At 47.6% G+C, this 16,773-nt stretch overlaps 2 protein-coding genes across 2 annotated transcripts; one reads left to right on the forward strand and one right to left on the reverse strand.

Annotated features, from left to right (window-relative positions):
- Window positions 1-418: 418 nt before the first annotated feature.
- ALT_3985 (pentatricopeptide repeat-containing protein) lies at window positions 419-6,449 on the reverse strand (the record flags this gene model as incomplete). Its single annotated transcript, XM_089599667.1, has 5 exons — window positions 419-2,131; window positions 2,211-2,734; window positions 4,745-5,086; window positions 5,395-5,575; window positions 5,754-6,449. The coding sequence occupies 5 exons, from the start codon at window positions 6,447-6,449 to the stop codon at window positions 419-421; spliced, it is 3,456 nt and encodes a 1,151-aa protein (XP_089456005.1).
- Window positions 6,450-14,992: 8,543 nt separating this feature from the next.
- ALT_3986 (SGNH/GDSL hydrolase family protein) lies at window positions 14,993-16,215 on the forward strand (the record flags this gene model as incomplete). Its single annotated transcript, XM_033564383.2, has 4 exons — window positions 14,993-15,105; window positions 15,168-15,300; window positions 15,382-15,521; window positions 15,573-16,215. 4 exons carry the CDS (start codon window positions 14,993-14,995, stop codon window positions 16,213-16,215), a joined length of 1,029 nt encoding a protein of 342 aa, XP_033420274.2.
- Between the last annotated feature and the right edge of the window lie 558 nt (window positions 16,216-16,773).

Genomic DNA, 16,773 nt, shown 5'->3' on the forward strand with positions numbered 1-16,773 from the left:
GAAACAATCCGCCCTTTCCAACAGTAGGACTGGTAACTCATACTATTAATATGTCTTAGAATATGTGCTGATTTATCAGCTGGCTGTATACTTCAGCTGCTGCCCTCATGAGTGCACGTGGGCATATGCTTGGATCAGTTCGACACAATGTGACCAGTCCGATCATCAATCACCGATTGTCCGTTGTGATCTAGAAGTGAGTCTGGAGATGAAATATTTACAGGCACAGATCTTCAACCCAAGAGAAACAGAAAGACCATATAATACATGTTAATGTTGCAGTGCCGACCCTTGTATATGCATGCAATATGCCAGACAAAGATGGGATATAGTAATGAGAGGGTGTTTACACAAGCTGTACAAATCAAATGGGCCTTCGAACAAGCCCCGCCATAAGCCTTGCATATAGATACGAAGCTTAGTCGGCGTCGTCAGCGGCCTGGGTCTCGACAGCGTTCTGTTTAGGGTCATGCTTCTCCTGGAATGCCATGACCTGTTCGAGAGTTGGATGCAATCGAGCGTATTCGAACTTTCGGACCATCTCGGCATCCGAGTATTCGCGGAGTTTCTGCGACTCTTGCTCGAATTGCTCACGGTCCAGTTTGGAAAGGAGGGACGCATTCTCAGGCTTGAGGATCTCGTCAATCAGACCTCGGGTGCGATCCATCACCGTGCGAGCGGTCGCACCAGAAACAGTATCGGCCGCGCCCGCCCGCGTCCGCTCAGCCGGTGAAATAAATGAAGTCTTTCCATTCTTCATAGCCTCATGAAGCTTGTCAATGTGAGGACGCAGGTTCTCCAGAGCAACTGTCTGCAAGCTCAGCTGTAATTTCCGACCCACGATGTCGAGGCTGTCAGAGGGTTTCCGCGCAATCTTCAGACCATTCAATGATATGAGGCGCTGTGGATTGTCCTGTAGTGTTTGCACGAGGTTAAGATACTTCTCAAGCGCCCGGGGGTGGGGAAGGACCATGGACTTGTCCATGATTCCCAATAGTTCGTTGGCATTTTTGAGAACGTTGATATTCCTGCGATCGCGAAGACAACAGCTCATCGCGATGTGGAATGTTTTCCATACTGGTTCGGGCACCTGCTCGCGCACAACCTCGACCGTAGCACGACTAGCGCGATAAACTCTTAGTAGTCGTAAGTATGCATGCAACGAAGGCATGTCTGGTTTGATGGTATACTCGTGATCGTCGAGCGTTAGATGCTTCCAGTAAGCTTTTCCAGTACCAAGACCCTGAGTCATGGTATAGCAAGTTTCCACGAGTATGGTGAGCTCCTTGTCACCTGGAACAACGTAGGATGGACCAATGGTGCCTTTCTTCATTTTGGAAGCAGAATCAGTAGACACCACTGGGTCAAAAAGATTTTCGAATTCCTCATCGTCTTCCTCTTCCTCTTTTAGCTCTGCCTTTTCTTCCCGTTCTTCCATTTCGGTCTCTGCTGGTTTGTATGGTCGGTTGCCTTCGTCTACAAAGGGAACGTCTTCCATCTCCTTATTTTCTGCGGATCGGCTCTTTAGGCGTCTGGCCATCTCAGACTCCCGCTGGCGCTCAGGTGAAGGCTTCTTTGCCAGGATGGGAAGCCCAGTAGTTTGATTCAAGAGTGCGAAGACATCGTAACAATCGCGCTCGCTGCCGCCTTCAAGCAAGAGGCGGGCCATTGTACGCACGAGTTGGATGTCTAAGTCGAGTTGACCTCTGCTCCACCGATAGACAACATCAGACCAGATTCGTTTGCCTTCCTTGACGCCCTGAGCCCTTCGCTCCAAGATGCGATCAATCTCAGACATCTTAGTCACGTCAGTACTGACGGCGTCTCTGATGGCTCTCAATATAAGAGTGTATGTCACAGCATCGGGTGAGCATGGCCCCTCCTCGGGTAGCTCACTCGCAATCTCCCATAGTGTATCTGTATGTCCATGGCGAACACATACGGTGAGCATGGCGTTGCTGTGGATGATAGAAGGCTTAACTGCAGAGTTAAGCTCATAGATAGATCTGTAAATTGACAAAGCAGTTTGCACGGGATTCAACCCTATGTGCACGTTTTTCGGCACTGTGGCAAGACCATACAACATAATCGTATAAGTCCAGGAAGTAGGCTTTCGTCCACGCTTCTTCATCTGCGAGTTCGCGGAGAGACGACAGTCAGCAACCGTGCAAGAAGAAAACTTGCGAAGGGGGGGAAAGAAAACTACTCACTTCATTGTAGAGCTTCCATGCCGCTTTAGGTTGCTTCTTGTTCATACAGTACTCCAGTAAGTGATTCCACCCCACTGAGCACTCCATATTCTCCTTCTGCGCCCCGCGAACAATGGCCACCGCGAGAGCAAAATCGTCGGCTTGCAAGATTTTGGCGACCCGGTCCGCCAGCGCCTTGGGATCCTGCAACCACTGCAGCTCCCTCTTTACCACCTTCCTCCTGACAACGTCCGCTAAGGGACCGCCATCGGGATGCGCCCCGCCGCTGGCAATCTCCAACAGCACATGGTCCTGGAAGCGTTTTCTCTTGTCCCAGATCGGTTTCTTTTTCTGTGGTGGTTCGTCGTCCTCAAAATTCGCCGTTGAATCAGCAGCACTTTGCTCTTCCGCATCGGCCAACCTCGCAGCCTCTGTCGAGTACCGCTTCACGCCGGAAATTGACCCCCAGGCTACAGATTTCCCCACAACGCGACCTCTCTGTGCGGCACGCGCAAGAGGAGCACCGTATAGGATACTCTGAGAGACTTGAGTGGATCTTGAGACCGGCAGACTTTTCAGTCCGACAGTGTGCTGGACACTCGTCCGAAGCGCAGCGCCATTGGTACAGCGAAGCATTTAGGGCCCTTCAGGTCTTGACCCTACCGTATCTCCTCAATCACTAACACCTGATCCTCTAAAGACCCCTTTGAAAGGTCCAAACGTTCGACCTGGCGTAGTCGAATGCGCAATCGTCGACTCCGAATGTTAAAGCTGGGCCGGCAGACCAAAATTTCAAATGACTCGCTATTTGGATTTTCGCAAGAACAGTAATCAACAAAAGTTACTGAGGAAGAGAAGATAGGACGTTGGAGAGAATAACACCCTTGAGCGGCCACCGGAAGAAATCATACAGACCAGGCCCAAAAAAGCGTCTGGGCTATCGCAGTTATCGCTGCTATCAGAGCTAGGCGATAAAAGGTTAGCGCACTGCGATTGCTGCATTCTTGCGGGGGAACATAACTCCGTCCGGACTATCTTGCTTCAAAGCCAGGGAACTACACTAGCCATACTACAAGCCACACGTTGCACAGCTTCGCCACACTGCGCTATGCTCTTGGTTCAGCCTTATGAGACCGCGGGCTCAAGCTTACTGTTAGCCTCCTCGGTAGTCCCGTTTCTTAGTCCCGTACATGCTTCAGGATCGACTAATCGTTGCATTTATTATTTACGGCTAGGCCACTTAGGATACTAGTCTGTCCTACCTTACCGATCTCTCGAAAAGTGGGAACCCTCCGCTTGAAGGTTAAGAGGGATAAGCAGCGACTAACTGGGGTTCGACTTAAAATGACATAGAACATGCAACGGCGACTGTCTCATTTAGTAAAAAACACGATTGAATCAAGCACCCGAAGGAAACTTCAAATCATAGTCAAGGCACATGACAATGTCTTATTTGATACCTTCCTAGAGTGTGTCAAGAACCCTATGCTCAAATCTTCTACAGCCTCACTAACCCTCCTGGTACTTCAACCCGTTCATGGACAGCGCTTCCCCGTACCTGTGTCATTAATAGGGGTTGCGTCCACCCAAACTCTCAACTCCAAGTGATGTTGCCTAGGAATATTATTTATCTATGAGGAAACCGCAATTAAGTCTTTTTGGACATCATCATTTGAGCTATCAAGCTTCGATTATGCACCACATCACGTGTCTCAAATTTCAAAGGCCCAACGAGGTGGCAGTTGCCACCAGGAGCGAAGAGCGGAATAATCAAGATCGAATTGTAAGACTTTAGCCACCAGACAGGGTCATGACTGCGTGGAAGGTCCACTGAGCAAAGGACATAATGCACAAGTTCAAACCAACCCAGGGTAACGAGGAAAGAAAAACATCAGTTAGGACAAAGGAGAAGAAAAGTACAATGCGAAGCGAAGCAGAGTATCAATGAAAGGGGCTCGATAAGAAAGATGCCGGCATGTATCACAGGAGCATGCTCAGCTCATGCAAAGTGCCTCGCCAGGAGTCCAAAATCACAACAGTCCTGGAGCCGGTTTTTTGCAACGACGAGGGCATGTTGTCTTTTGAGTGCAAAGGGGTGGTTTTGTCTTCTCTTTTCATGTCAAGCGATCTAATTCAAAAACAACAACAACGGGGACAGAGCGTAAGTCGCATGGCCGCTCTTCGAGAATAACGAATCAAGGCCAGATGGTATCATGTGCGCGAGACTTTAAAGAATTAGATCCGCGATGGCGACACGGGATTAGGGAGGTAAGAGATATTAGAATATGCAACCTGAGAGAACACAGGAATGATGGGCATCTATTGTGGGTAGCTGGCCGATTGGTTTTCTGCAAGAAGCCATCGTCGATCAGCTATTATCCCTTAGAGCAATAGATCCAAGGACCTCGTTGAAACGTCTTTCCATCCTGCCTTGCGGCATGTTGACAAGAGATATGTTCTTTTTTTCTTCTTTTCTTTCCCTTCCTCTCTTTTTTGTGCATTTCCTCGTGGCTCGGTCCTGACAATGCAATGATAACAAAGGACTGACTACTTACGTTGCTGATACACCTGCCCGCTTTGTCCATACGGGGAGTGAGGGTAGTTTGGAGGATAGGCCATCTGGCCATTACCCTGATACACCATGCCACTGGCACCGCCGTACTGCCCCGGTACTTGGCCGTCGGCAGGTTGGTAGCCAATTGGCGGCAGCTGAGGGCGGACACCGCCAGCGTAAGCAGGAGGTTGACCCTGCGCAGGATCGGTAGGACCGGGAGCATCAACCTGGTTCGCCTGAGCGGCTTGAGCGGCGGCAGCACGTTCACGCTCCTCGGCAGCTTTACGCTGAGCTTCTTCCTCCTTCTTTCGAGCTTTCCATTCCTTGCGAATTTCTTTGAATTCTGTGGCAAAAGGGCAAGATTAGTTGATAGAACACAGTCGAGGGTGAGTGAAAGCGGGCAAATGAAACAAAATGCTCCACATTCTGAGCATCGACGTTGAATCGGTATGTAGAATTTAACTCCACGCCAGTGCCTTGCGCTACTGCGATCCGCAGCGCTAAAGCAGTGTAACTCGACTAGTGTGAGATACCCGCACTAGTCTTATCGAAACCAATGGCGCTATCAAAACAGGGCAAATCCGTGACATTGTAATTGGGCTTTAAAAAAAGAGAAAGAAAACAAGATAGAGGAATATATCGGAAACATACCTTCGGGAGTCCGTTTGGCTCCGTGCGACTGCATAGTAACGTGGGCATTCAGGTGGTTGAGAGTACCGTAAGCCTTTTCGCACCCGTTCCAGCCACACTTGTACATACGTTCGATTTCTTCATAGCGACGTCGGGGTCGTTTGTGCTGTTGCGCCCCAGGAATGGGCACAAAAGAGTAAACCTGCAAAAAATTCGATGAGCTTTTGAACAACATATTCGGTGCAGATGAAGAGTGCGCCGTGTTCCACAACCCCGTCGGGCACGCAGGCAGCGGCCTCCAATTTCAGAGGCGTCCAAGACAACAAAAAACGCGGACGCGCAGCCTTTGGAAATAGACGCCAAAATTATCAAAGACATACCTGGCCAGGGCGCGGCCCTGCGGTCGCAGCAGGGGAGGCGGGACCAACCGTTGTAGCAGGAGCGCTATAGGGTCCAGGAAGACCGTGCTGGTGCTGTCCATAACCATGCGACCATTCCGGACGCCCATACATCTGAGGAGGCGGCGGGGGAGGATGACCTTGATACTGGGCCATGTCATGACCTTGAGGCTGATACGGCGAATAGGGAGGAGGATAGGTAGGGCTAGAGGCCGCGATTGAGGGATCTATAGGAACGTCCGCGTCAGACTTCACGTTCGTGTGATTGCGATGGTCATTTTGGTGCCCATCATGGAGGGTGGTCATGGACGGACTTGTTGCTTGAGCCATACCTGCCGCACCACCGGCCTGGGTGTTGGGGGCGTGATGGTATTGAGGCGGGCGAGCGAGGTAGTCCGGATAAGCGGGTGAGCGCGCGGCGGGCGGCTGGTTCAGACCGTAGTCAGACTGCGGTGTGTTGGAGGACGAAATATTGGCGGCGGCGGCAGAGGTAGGTCTAACCTCGGGTTGAGGCGTGTACTGAGGGGTAGGACGGACCTCTTGCTGAGGCGTGTATTGAGCAGTGGCAGCAGCAGAAGCCTGGTCTGCAGCTGGGAGTTCAGAATGCGGAGCGGCAGACGGTGGATACGGAAAGTGCGAACCTGACTGCGCGTACTCGGAGGCAGGTCTGTTGTCCATAAAACACAGATCTCAGCCGGAACTGAAGATGTCCCTAATCTTCCTCCAAACTCGCGTGTCTGCTGTTTCTAGACGCGTCGAAAAACACAATGAGCTTTATGGATACAAACACGAGTATGTTGTATCGCGATATGAAGGAGGGGAAGGAAAGATTGGTGTACAAGATCGCAATATGATCTTGTGACGAAGTCTTTCTCTTTTTCTTTTTCTTTCTTCCTTTATAGACGTACTTTTCAGTAGTGAATCTGGTTGGAAGTCGCCCAATCCAGAAACAGTATCAACAGAGGACTCGCGCAGGCGCTATTCACACCTGACCTGATGATTGTAAGGTGAATGGAAACTGAAAAGAAAACAGACAAGATCAAGCGCGTGATCTCGTCGTAAAACAAATGGCACCGCGGGGCAGAAGTAATTGACAAATTGAGTTAAGAATAGGGATATCAGACGGTGCTGGATTTGAAAGATATGATGCTTGGATCAAGATGATGCTTAATTGCCTTAGTCGCCTTTTAGGGTGGATGGAGGATGCCTTGCAGGTGGCGGTAGGCACAGCAGCACGAGGAACCAGCGGGAAGAAAAAAGGAACCGTCGCTTTTAGGCCTGGGGGACGAGGGTTAAGAAAGTAATCCAGGGCCAAGGCCAGTCACAGCACCCACAAGCGAAACGAGGAAATGATTAGATAAAAGGTTTAAGATTGAAAAAAACAAATAAAATGGACCACCAGACTCAAAGAGAGATAGCGCGAGAGACTGTGTCTTGATCGAGTGGCGACCCAGGATATAAATCACCCTAAAATCGAGACGGAGGGAAATTTGGTCGGACTCGAGCCGGTAACGAACCTGGGTGGAGGAGGCGGCCTAAAAAGGCTTCGGACGAACCAAGTCGCGATTCTTTTCACCAGCAGTGAAAGAAGAAAAAAAAAAGGGCGAGGGAAAAACGAAACAGGAAAGAAAGAAAAGAGACCACTGGTAAGGGAACCTCGTGGGTTCCGAGGGTGTGGTGGAGTGCGTGGAGACGTAATCTTTCACAGTGGTGAAAAGGAGACGAGAGGGAGAGGAGAGGAAATATTGGAAAGCCACCGCCCAATAGATGCTCACGCTTTCAGACTTGGAGGCGATAACAGGAACCCTCCCAGAGGAACGTAAGAGGGGGTCAAAGATGGGATTCTCGCAAGTTGCGTTTCTATTCGCCGTTCCTCTTTCCCTTTTCTTTTCTTTTTTTCCTTTCTCTTTTCTCTTCCCTTTCTGCTTCGAGATTTGAATAGCCGGAGTGCTGTCGCTTTGTGGTGATGGGTCCGTTACCACTCAGTAATTCCGACCCACTTTTTCCGTGAAATATCAGGACTCTCCGACGGTAAGGAAAAAAAATAACAGTTTCTTCCTTTCGATTCTCCAATTGTTTTTTACACCCCTTCCCCTCAGTAGTATCCAATCTAGTCGGTTGGCGGATCTGTGTTTTCGTGTCTTCGAGTAAGCTGTACTGTTGTAGGCTCTTTTCCCGGCTAAGCTTTCCTTGTCTGACTTTCTTTTTCCCTTTTTCCTGAATTTCTCTTGTTTGAGAGCGGAGCTCTCCGCAGAAAAAGTGGCGAGATTAGAATTTTACCGAGCAACCCCTTTTCCTTCTACTGCGTATGGCTCTTGTAATTCGCCCACACGGAATCCTCGCACGCAGTTGTCTGTTGTGGTGTGTCGCGGTGTTGACGACAATTCAAGATGATGTTGAAAAAAACTTATAGTAGGACGAATTGCTGTTAGAGGCTTAGAGCTTGGATAGTCTAGCCGCGACTTGGGACAGATGGTGCGCGTGTCGAGTACGGCCGCAGGGAGACTGTCATGAACCTAGCGTGTTGCGCCCGTGGAGACCTTCCAAGATCACTGGTCGTGGCCGAAGTAGTCAGGACTTTACTTAGAGTAAGGGCAGATCGAGGATGGGCTAATATGGCGTGCCCGAGGAACGGCTTGAACGGTCTGGGTAAAGGTCCAAGTAGCGCGGCCCTAGTGAAGAAGAGGGTGTAGCGCAAGTCGGGGAAAAGCGAAGAGCGCGTGCAGGTTCCCCTACTCCGTAGCAGTGGAGGCTTTGACGAGGGAAAATCAAGGGCAGGAAATAATAACGGAAATGGTCAGAAACAACCAGTGGTTCACCAATAAGTAATGTAATAATTATGACAAATATCTTTGAGCCAAGTTGTCCATCAGATAAGTGCATGTGTAAATAGGACACAGTCCAGAATAATAATAATGGAGAAAAATAAAAGCCAAATACGGAGTAGATGTTGTTGTATTCCTTTAGAAATCAAAACGGCGGCTGATGCCGGCAGCAGGTAGCTCCTTTCTGCTTAGTCTGAGGGACTGTTTAGTTGGCAAGGTCATTAAAGGTATGGATGGGCAGATTGAAGGTCACTGGTGGAAAGGGGGAACGGAAAAATAATTATTACCTACCTCCCTATGGGGGTAGCCCGAGGTCATCATCTCACTTGTCCTTGGGCAGTACCTTGAAATACGATGAGCAATTAACAAAACACATCGTCTGCTACTTGACCACAACAGCTTAATCATTACAGATTCCTTGACATGAATAATCATATTAATAGAAAACATTCATTTTAAGGACCCGTTTGTGTCATTACTTGCCCGATGCGAATTATTCTCAACACTTCAGCTATGCCACACAGTGTAACTTGTACATGGTTAGAACTGTATATGTAGAGAGGTACCGACTCCATAGTCCTCCTCTTGTGCAAGTCAGGAACGCGTCAGTGGGGCACACGAGGCAGTGATCCAATCATCAGCAGCATTGAATCACTCACATAGGTAGAAAGTGACTGAGGTGCTTTGACTATGGTGTACTGTGTTTCCATAGAGAGAGCGAGCAGGAATTAAATCTCAGAATCGCCCCATTGCAAAGTGCAAACACACAGTAGACTATAAAGTCGTGATTTAAGGATGTCAACCTACCTAGAAGCGGAAGCGAAAGATCAATCATGGATCAGAAGTTACTTAGATAGGTGCCTTAGGTAACCTCGAAGTGGTGTGTTGGGGGGATTGATCATTTGTCGCGTCGTAAATCCAACACTGATGTAGGAGGTATGGAGTACACAATACACATCAATACAGGAAACAAGTTGTGGTACTTTTGTTGTGTTAATTCTTTGTTAACATCATGGCTTCTATCTCATGTATTTAAGACTATGCGTAATTTGGGCACTTGATGATACTGGCTAGAAAGTGCCATACAACCTGATGACGGCAATGAAATGTTACTGGGTAGCATAATCAAACATGTGATCAATAATGATATTAAAAATACAGGAGAAGTCGCAGCACCAGATGTTAGTAATTGAATATGAATAGAGTGGTCAATGTCCACAGTAGTTGAAATTATTATTATTGTGATTTTAAAGAAGTACAAAGATGCTAAACTCATTCAAGCGGAATACCGGCAATACTCTGGTAAAATTAGGGGTTACTCATACAAATCTGATTCTGCACTTCCCAGCATGATCATAAAACTAAAATTCATTATCATTACTATAGTGCCAGAAATTATCATCAGCTTGTCTGCTACCAAAAGGGGGGTGATGTGAAGGCCAGCCATGCATGTTGAAGGGGAAGAGAAAGCTACCTAAGGAATGCAAGAATCATGCAAGGCTCCAACCTCGGAAAGGCTTTAGCCTGGGTCCCTAATTTGGGCTCCAATTGATTGGTGCTCTGACTTGATCATACCCCGCGCAGGTGGAGCTCAAAACACCCTCGCCCACTAATGCCTCCCGGTGAAGAGAACAGGCCAGCAGGGAAACAACTTGAGAAATCAGAAAAGGCGCCAGCCATGCTTGTTGCTTAAACAGTTCAACCTCACATCTTGATGACTTTTTGCGTATCTGGAGTTACATTACTCTGTAGATGCGCTGTGGAATGACTAGCAGTGTTCTGTAGGGTGTGCACTAGGCTCCTTAAGGTGATAATGTAGGAGTTAATGTTCTTATAGGAGTTCTGTAAATTTGTTGAATAGATATACTCCCGTACCTGCTCTATCATTATTATGATATGACCGAAGTACTAATCCAGAAGAGTGTGATATCAATGTCCCGTCATACTCCCTAAGTCCAATGTCGCAATAACAGGCTTCTGGTCCATATCTTACCCATCCACTGAAAACGATTTCTGTGCATTTGATGTTGATGATGTCGTTGCTCCCCTGCTTGCATCTATTTCCTAGCCTTTATCCGGGCTGTTGTTCAGAAGAAAGCGTGGATCAGGTGGACGATGGAGACACGACAATCTATTACAATGACCTGGACTGCATCGTGTCTCCAAATGTGTGGGCTAGATAATACCATCATTAAGGTATTCATCATGACTAGACATTGTTTTATGGTCCCATATCTTACAGAGAACCATAGTGTTTCGGATGCTGGCCGATTACTGTCATATTTTATGGATCGGTGTCGATCGGTTTAGACAACTGTCCCTCAATCACTACTTCGTACGCCAACTGGAAAGAAACCAGCCACTACCGAGGGTACATAGGCCTTGAAGGGTGGTGTTGTAGGAGAGCTTCAAGCTTCAAGTAACCATCCAAAATCTCAGGACACTACAAGGTCATTTTTGCGTGATCATCACGTCCACAGTAAGTTAGTTTGTTTGTGAGCACTTGATACTCCGTAGGTGTTCATTTCATACCTCCCTTGCATTTTTGGAGACCAACTGGAGCACTGGGGCCAAATACTGTATGACCCACACCATTGACAGCACAGTGCTCTATCTGAGTTTGATATTACTAATTCTTCTTCTCTCTGACTTTTACTGCAGCATCATGCAAAGAATAGGGGTAAAGTCTCGGCACTCCGATCCTCAAAGCACCTCTTGTGATCATAGTTCTTGTCTATTGATCATTTTATATTGACTTGTTTTACTTCGTACCTTCGCCTCTATGAGTTATATTCATCTGCATCTATAGAAATAGACTACCGGCGTTTATGAGCCATGGTACCATTATTTATGCGGCTAGTGCGGTGTCACGCTATAATCATGACCATGTCGGAACTAGTCAATAATACTCGGCTCCACGTGGGTAACAAGGCACCACCTGTACGGGCTACAAAGCTCCATCATTCTACACAGTGTCTACGGAGTACCTTACCTACTCCATTCGGTTGTATCTGTTGTATAATTGTATGGCTTGATACTATTTAATTTCTCTATATGCTATCTCAACACTCCTGCGTGATATCTACAAGTATATTCAGAACTGCATTCTCCAACAACCTCTGTCTGATCGATAAGTAGTACCAACAGCCTACCGGTATGTTGAGTTACTATTGTTAGCATCCACAACCATACCATGTTGTACCATGTTCCAGATAAAAAATATTGCAGATTATTTTCCGAATACCTAGGATCCTGTGGCCTATAGCTGCTGAGATGGTCAGCCTCAAACTCAAATACACTTTGGCCTATGTAACTATAAAACATCGCTTAGAAATGATTAAACTTAAGTAACCTATCTTACAGGGCGAGAAAAGGTTACACTACTGAAACAAAGTGTTGGTTAGTCGGTGCGAAGTCTTGTCCGAGATGTGGGGAGTGAGATGGGGCCATAATTATGGTTATTATTGTTGGTTCATTTCGCACAAGAGCGGTCTTGAACTTGAATCCAAACTCAAATCAAACTCAAAACCCAAGAAGTAGACCGGTGCGGGCGCGGGCCAGGGCAAGAGCATAACTCAGGCAGCATAGAGAGGTACTCTTTTACAAATATCTGAATGGTGTGCTCAAATTGTTGATTCGGTAGTCGGCTATCTGATAATCAATTTGTCTTTCCGAACAGTGACTCGTCATTCATGAGGATGAAGGTACTTCCCTTGTATTATGACCTCCGGCTGCTGCTATGTGAAACTTGCCAATTGAGCCATCCCGAGTACCAATTACCGTGTCAGGTACAGAGTATCTTTAGTATTCAGGTACTTCCATACTCACGGACTCCAATTGGTTATGATCATGAACGACACCCGAGGTTTCGCAAGTTAGGTGCACGAGATTATGAATGCAAACAGGAAGCATAGCTTGACTGCTCTACAGCTCCATGACCACGGTCCATTGGAAGCCATTGGGTAATAATAGCGATATCATGATAGCACGGACAGTGTGCCAAGCTAGCCACTATCCACACAGCAGGATTCAAGATTATCCGTGAGTATCCTCCAAAGTCACTAAATTATCAATGACAAATCATTGAATTGAAATTCAACGTATATTTGCGGATCCGCTATGGCAGTTTGGTCTGCTGACTAGGGAGAAATCGCCTACCTTAAAGGGGGATTAGCACGGAGTATGTACTTGTTTATTTCGTTTACAACCCCGGCGGAGGAAGCTCCATATCTCCGAGTCTCCGACTTTGTGATCCACCCGTCCACTAGCAGGAGGTGGCCTGAATCATGTTGGTATCTTGGTAAGTTGTTGTCGAGTAGGGAGCCTCGCAGCCTCTCAGGTACCCGAAGTAATTTGGTTCTCCGCGGATGTCTCAATAGATTGAGATTTTGGAATTTTACAAAGCTGGCCTCTTATATCATCTGCATGACAATTGCATAAGGAGGACATAAACCACCAGGCATTATAGCTGCACAGTAAGGTCCTAAATTTAATAGTTGAGGTGTCAGTGACTCAGTGTACATGTTCTGTGCATGATCTACGGCAGCTCTAGGAATTTAGGAACTAGATAGTCAGGCCAGGATAGTCAAGGGATGGTGGCAGCTGCATCCTTTACTTCTTTTGGTACAGTATGACAACTTTGTTTCTACCTCGGTGCCTAGTCTACCTCCTAGATATCTAACTGGTGACTATTATCAGTGTCTTTACCGCACTGACTACTTTGTGTGATGAGATTTGGGTGCCATATCCCTGACCCTGGTTGAAGACTTTACTGAGGTACCTGGAGGTATTCAAGATTTCAACATACACATTGTATTAATACAGACAATAGAAAATAATAATACTATCTTTTATCAAATTACCAACGAAATTGCTTCCGATATCCGCGCTTTGGGACCTCCCTGATTTAGACTCATTTGCATCCACTTTAACTAACAAAATATTAATAGTATTGATAATTCGACACACGGCCTTCGGACTGGCCCCACCCGAACCAGCGTCGGTTCCGCTCAAAATATGACCTAAGCCCTTCTGGCCTCGCAGCATATGCCTTAAACTGCTTTTGCTTGAGAGGCCGCCATTCGTTGATAAGTCGGTGTGTCCAGCAAGCAGGAACAGAATGATAAGGTGGAATTGAGCATCTAACCCTTCGTACCTGAAGATACAATACCTCATCGTCAATGGGAAGAATACAAGAAGAAATCCACGAGATAATCTGTTTTGATATTATGGGAAGACCGGCCCATGAGCTTGGTGACAATAATACACCTGATATATCTCCAGGGTGGATGGAGCATGAATACATCGAGGGGTCAGGGTACGGAGTTCCCTCTCCTATGGACCTCAGATGCTCGGACGTGGAGTGCTGAGTCAGGCCTCCCACATGCACCCATAACTATCAGTAGGCCCACAAAGGTACGAACTAACCATGCCTAGGTTGCGGATATACAGCAGTTAGCTCAAAACAACTAGCGTCCAATCATATCTTAGGTTAAGTTAGTTTACCCTTGCGCAAGGCAAAAAGGCGCACTCGACCTTCCGATGCGACATTATCGAAAGTGGAAAGATTTGCCAGTTGGTAACTTGAACAAACTTGAGGCTCCTGCAGCGGCACGTTGTCGTTATGTCATGCTGCTATGCACAAGCTGAATGCCATGACATGCCTGGACAAATCAATTGATAAGATGACTATCATCCCAAGTACCAACTAGGAACAAACCACTGCCGTACGAGCCCACCGTCTATCTACTAGGCATTGTCTAGCTTTTGGGAGCTGGAGAGAGCCGCAGAAGCCCCGCAGGCGATTTGAGCCTCAGGCTTCAATCCAGCGCGCGGATGGCTTGGCCATCTTAGTTAACGTCATTGTTGGTTTTCATCGTTGAAGCATTCATCATATCAATGATTCGAGACTGGATTTGTCAGTCGATTTTCTGTCATTGGAATGACCGTCAAAAACTACTTATAATGTGGGACGAGGTGATGACTGAGTCAATCCCGGCGAAATTAGGCAATGTTATACCGAACTATATATTTGTTTATCCATCATCCAGGGCGACTGATAGCTGGGATATGGAGCCCACTCAATCTCTGCCTCCCCGGATACTGTTCTTGAAGATTCTAGGGATGGGATAATCTCCTGGCTCCTTGGACATAGACCAAATCATCTGCACCTGCCATCCAATATCATCAATTGACTACGGAGAAATATTGTCCGTCGACTTGCGGGAACATGGACTATTTCCCCGCAAATGCAATTGATATTTGCGGGGCTGAGGAGATGGATATCAAGGCGTCAATCCCGGTCTGGAGTAAACCGGTTTCTGAAATGGCATATTCTTCACATCAGATGAAATCAAATTCTTCTCTTTGGCGTGACGGAAGGCAATTGCGGTGAATATGATTGCCGTAACAAGAAATCTGGTTCTCGCGGCCGTCGCCTTTGTGGCAGCAGCGCTTCCTGCGCAATCGAGTTCCAAGCACGCGTTTGACTGGGATGCCACCAAGTACCTGTTGGTTCTCTATAATCCTCAGCCTGTACCTTTGAAGATTGCTACTGACGCACATCCTGCAGACTCGCCTTTGGCGACTCATACACATACGTCCAAGGAACACATGGCCACCAAAACTACAGCTTCATCGGCGACCAGCTGAATTTTGCATACGATTGGAAAACTTTACTTTCCAACAAGATTGTTCAGAACCAGGTTCGCTCCATCGCAGGGCTTGCGAAGCCTGCTGGCTGCCGAAGACGCCGTGATTGCTGACAGTACCACCCTTCCTGCTAGACTGCCACGGCCGAGGGAGGTCCCAACTGGGTTGAGTTCCTAACAAACTGCGGCGTCAAGAAAGGATTGACCTCACCACTGAGCTGTAAGAAGCAACTTTGGGACTTTGCCTTTGCGGGAGCAGACATCTCCGTTGAATAGTACGAGGCCTTTATACAAGCCGTAGTACCGATCATCTAATTCTTCCACAGCACACCCCTACACCACAACTACACGGTCTCCCTCGTCAACCAGGTAACACAGTACGAGCAATACGGCCACCCCGTGCTCAAGAACATCATGCACCCATCCCGCACCCTCGTCGCCATCTGGATCGGCATCAACGACATGAACGACTCCGCCAAATACGCCGTACACTTCCCCACCTTCTACAACCGCATGATGACCACGCTCTTCGCCTCCGTCCAGACCCTCTACAACTTAGGCTACCACTCCTACCTCTTCATGAACCTGCCCCCTCTGGACCGCACCCCCGCCAACCAAGCGCGGAGTAATCCCTCCCCCAACGCAACCCAGATAACCTGGTTCAACGACGCGCTGGCCCAACACGCACTGAGCTTCGAAAGAGCCCACCCCGACACCACCGTCCACGTCTTCGACGCCCATACAGCGCTCGGCAACATGATAGATCACCCGGCGCGGTATGGAATCGTCAACACGACGAATTTCTGCGCGGGGTACAACGAACCGGACATCGGGACGAATTACCGGGCGTACGGGTGTCCCACGCCGCTGGATACGTACTTTTGGTACAATTCGGGTCATCTGACGAGCCATGTCCATAAGGAACTCGCGGGGATTCTAGAGGCGCAGCTGAAGGCGTGGTCGAGGTGATTTGCCGGCTGTTGGTGGCGGATTCGCAGAAGATTCTCAAACTTTGATACCGTGGTATGAGTATGAATTGTACGTTTGGAGAAGACTTTACTGTTCCGTTAAGTCGCTGGATTGGAGCGAATATGACTTGTAGGCCCTCTTCATAGCTCCCATTACTTTGGCCACTCACGGATGCATCGATGGATCATTGATACGGGCAAAACAAGTCTGGGCTCGGACTGAACTATATGCAATGTTTAAATATGCTATGAAAAGTAGTGGCTGCTTCATATAAGGATTCATATGATTTACAGGAATGCATTGAATAAAGGCAAGAATAATTAATTCTGGTTGGCAAGAATTGGCAAAGTACAGTGATGGTATGCAATAGGCCATAATGGTCACAGAACATTTTACCGTGAAGGAAAATACACATAGTTCCATGTAAGCTATTCACTAAGAACATTCTTTATTGATGCAAATGCAAACTAATTGCATTAAGCCCACTGAACGAGCGAATGGCCCAAAGTTAACAACTTTTGAGATCAGAAATTAAGATGCATGGATAGGATCTGCAAA

The sequence above is a fragment of the Aspergillus lentulus genome (genome assembly GCF_001445615.1).
Source record: "Aspergillus lentulus DNA, contig: Alt08, strain: IFM 54703, whole genome shotgun sequence".
In the NCBI taxonomy this organism is placed as follows: domain Eukaryota; kingdom Fungi; phylum Ascomycota; class Eurotiomycetes; order Eurotiales; family Aspergillaceae; genus Aspergillus; species Aspergillus lentulus.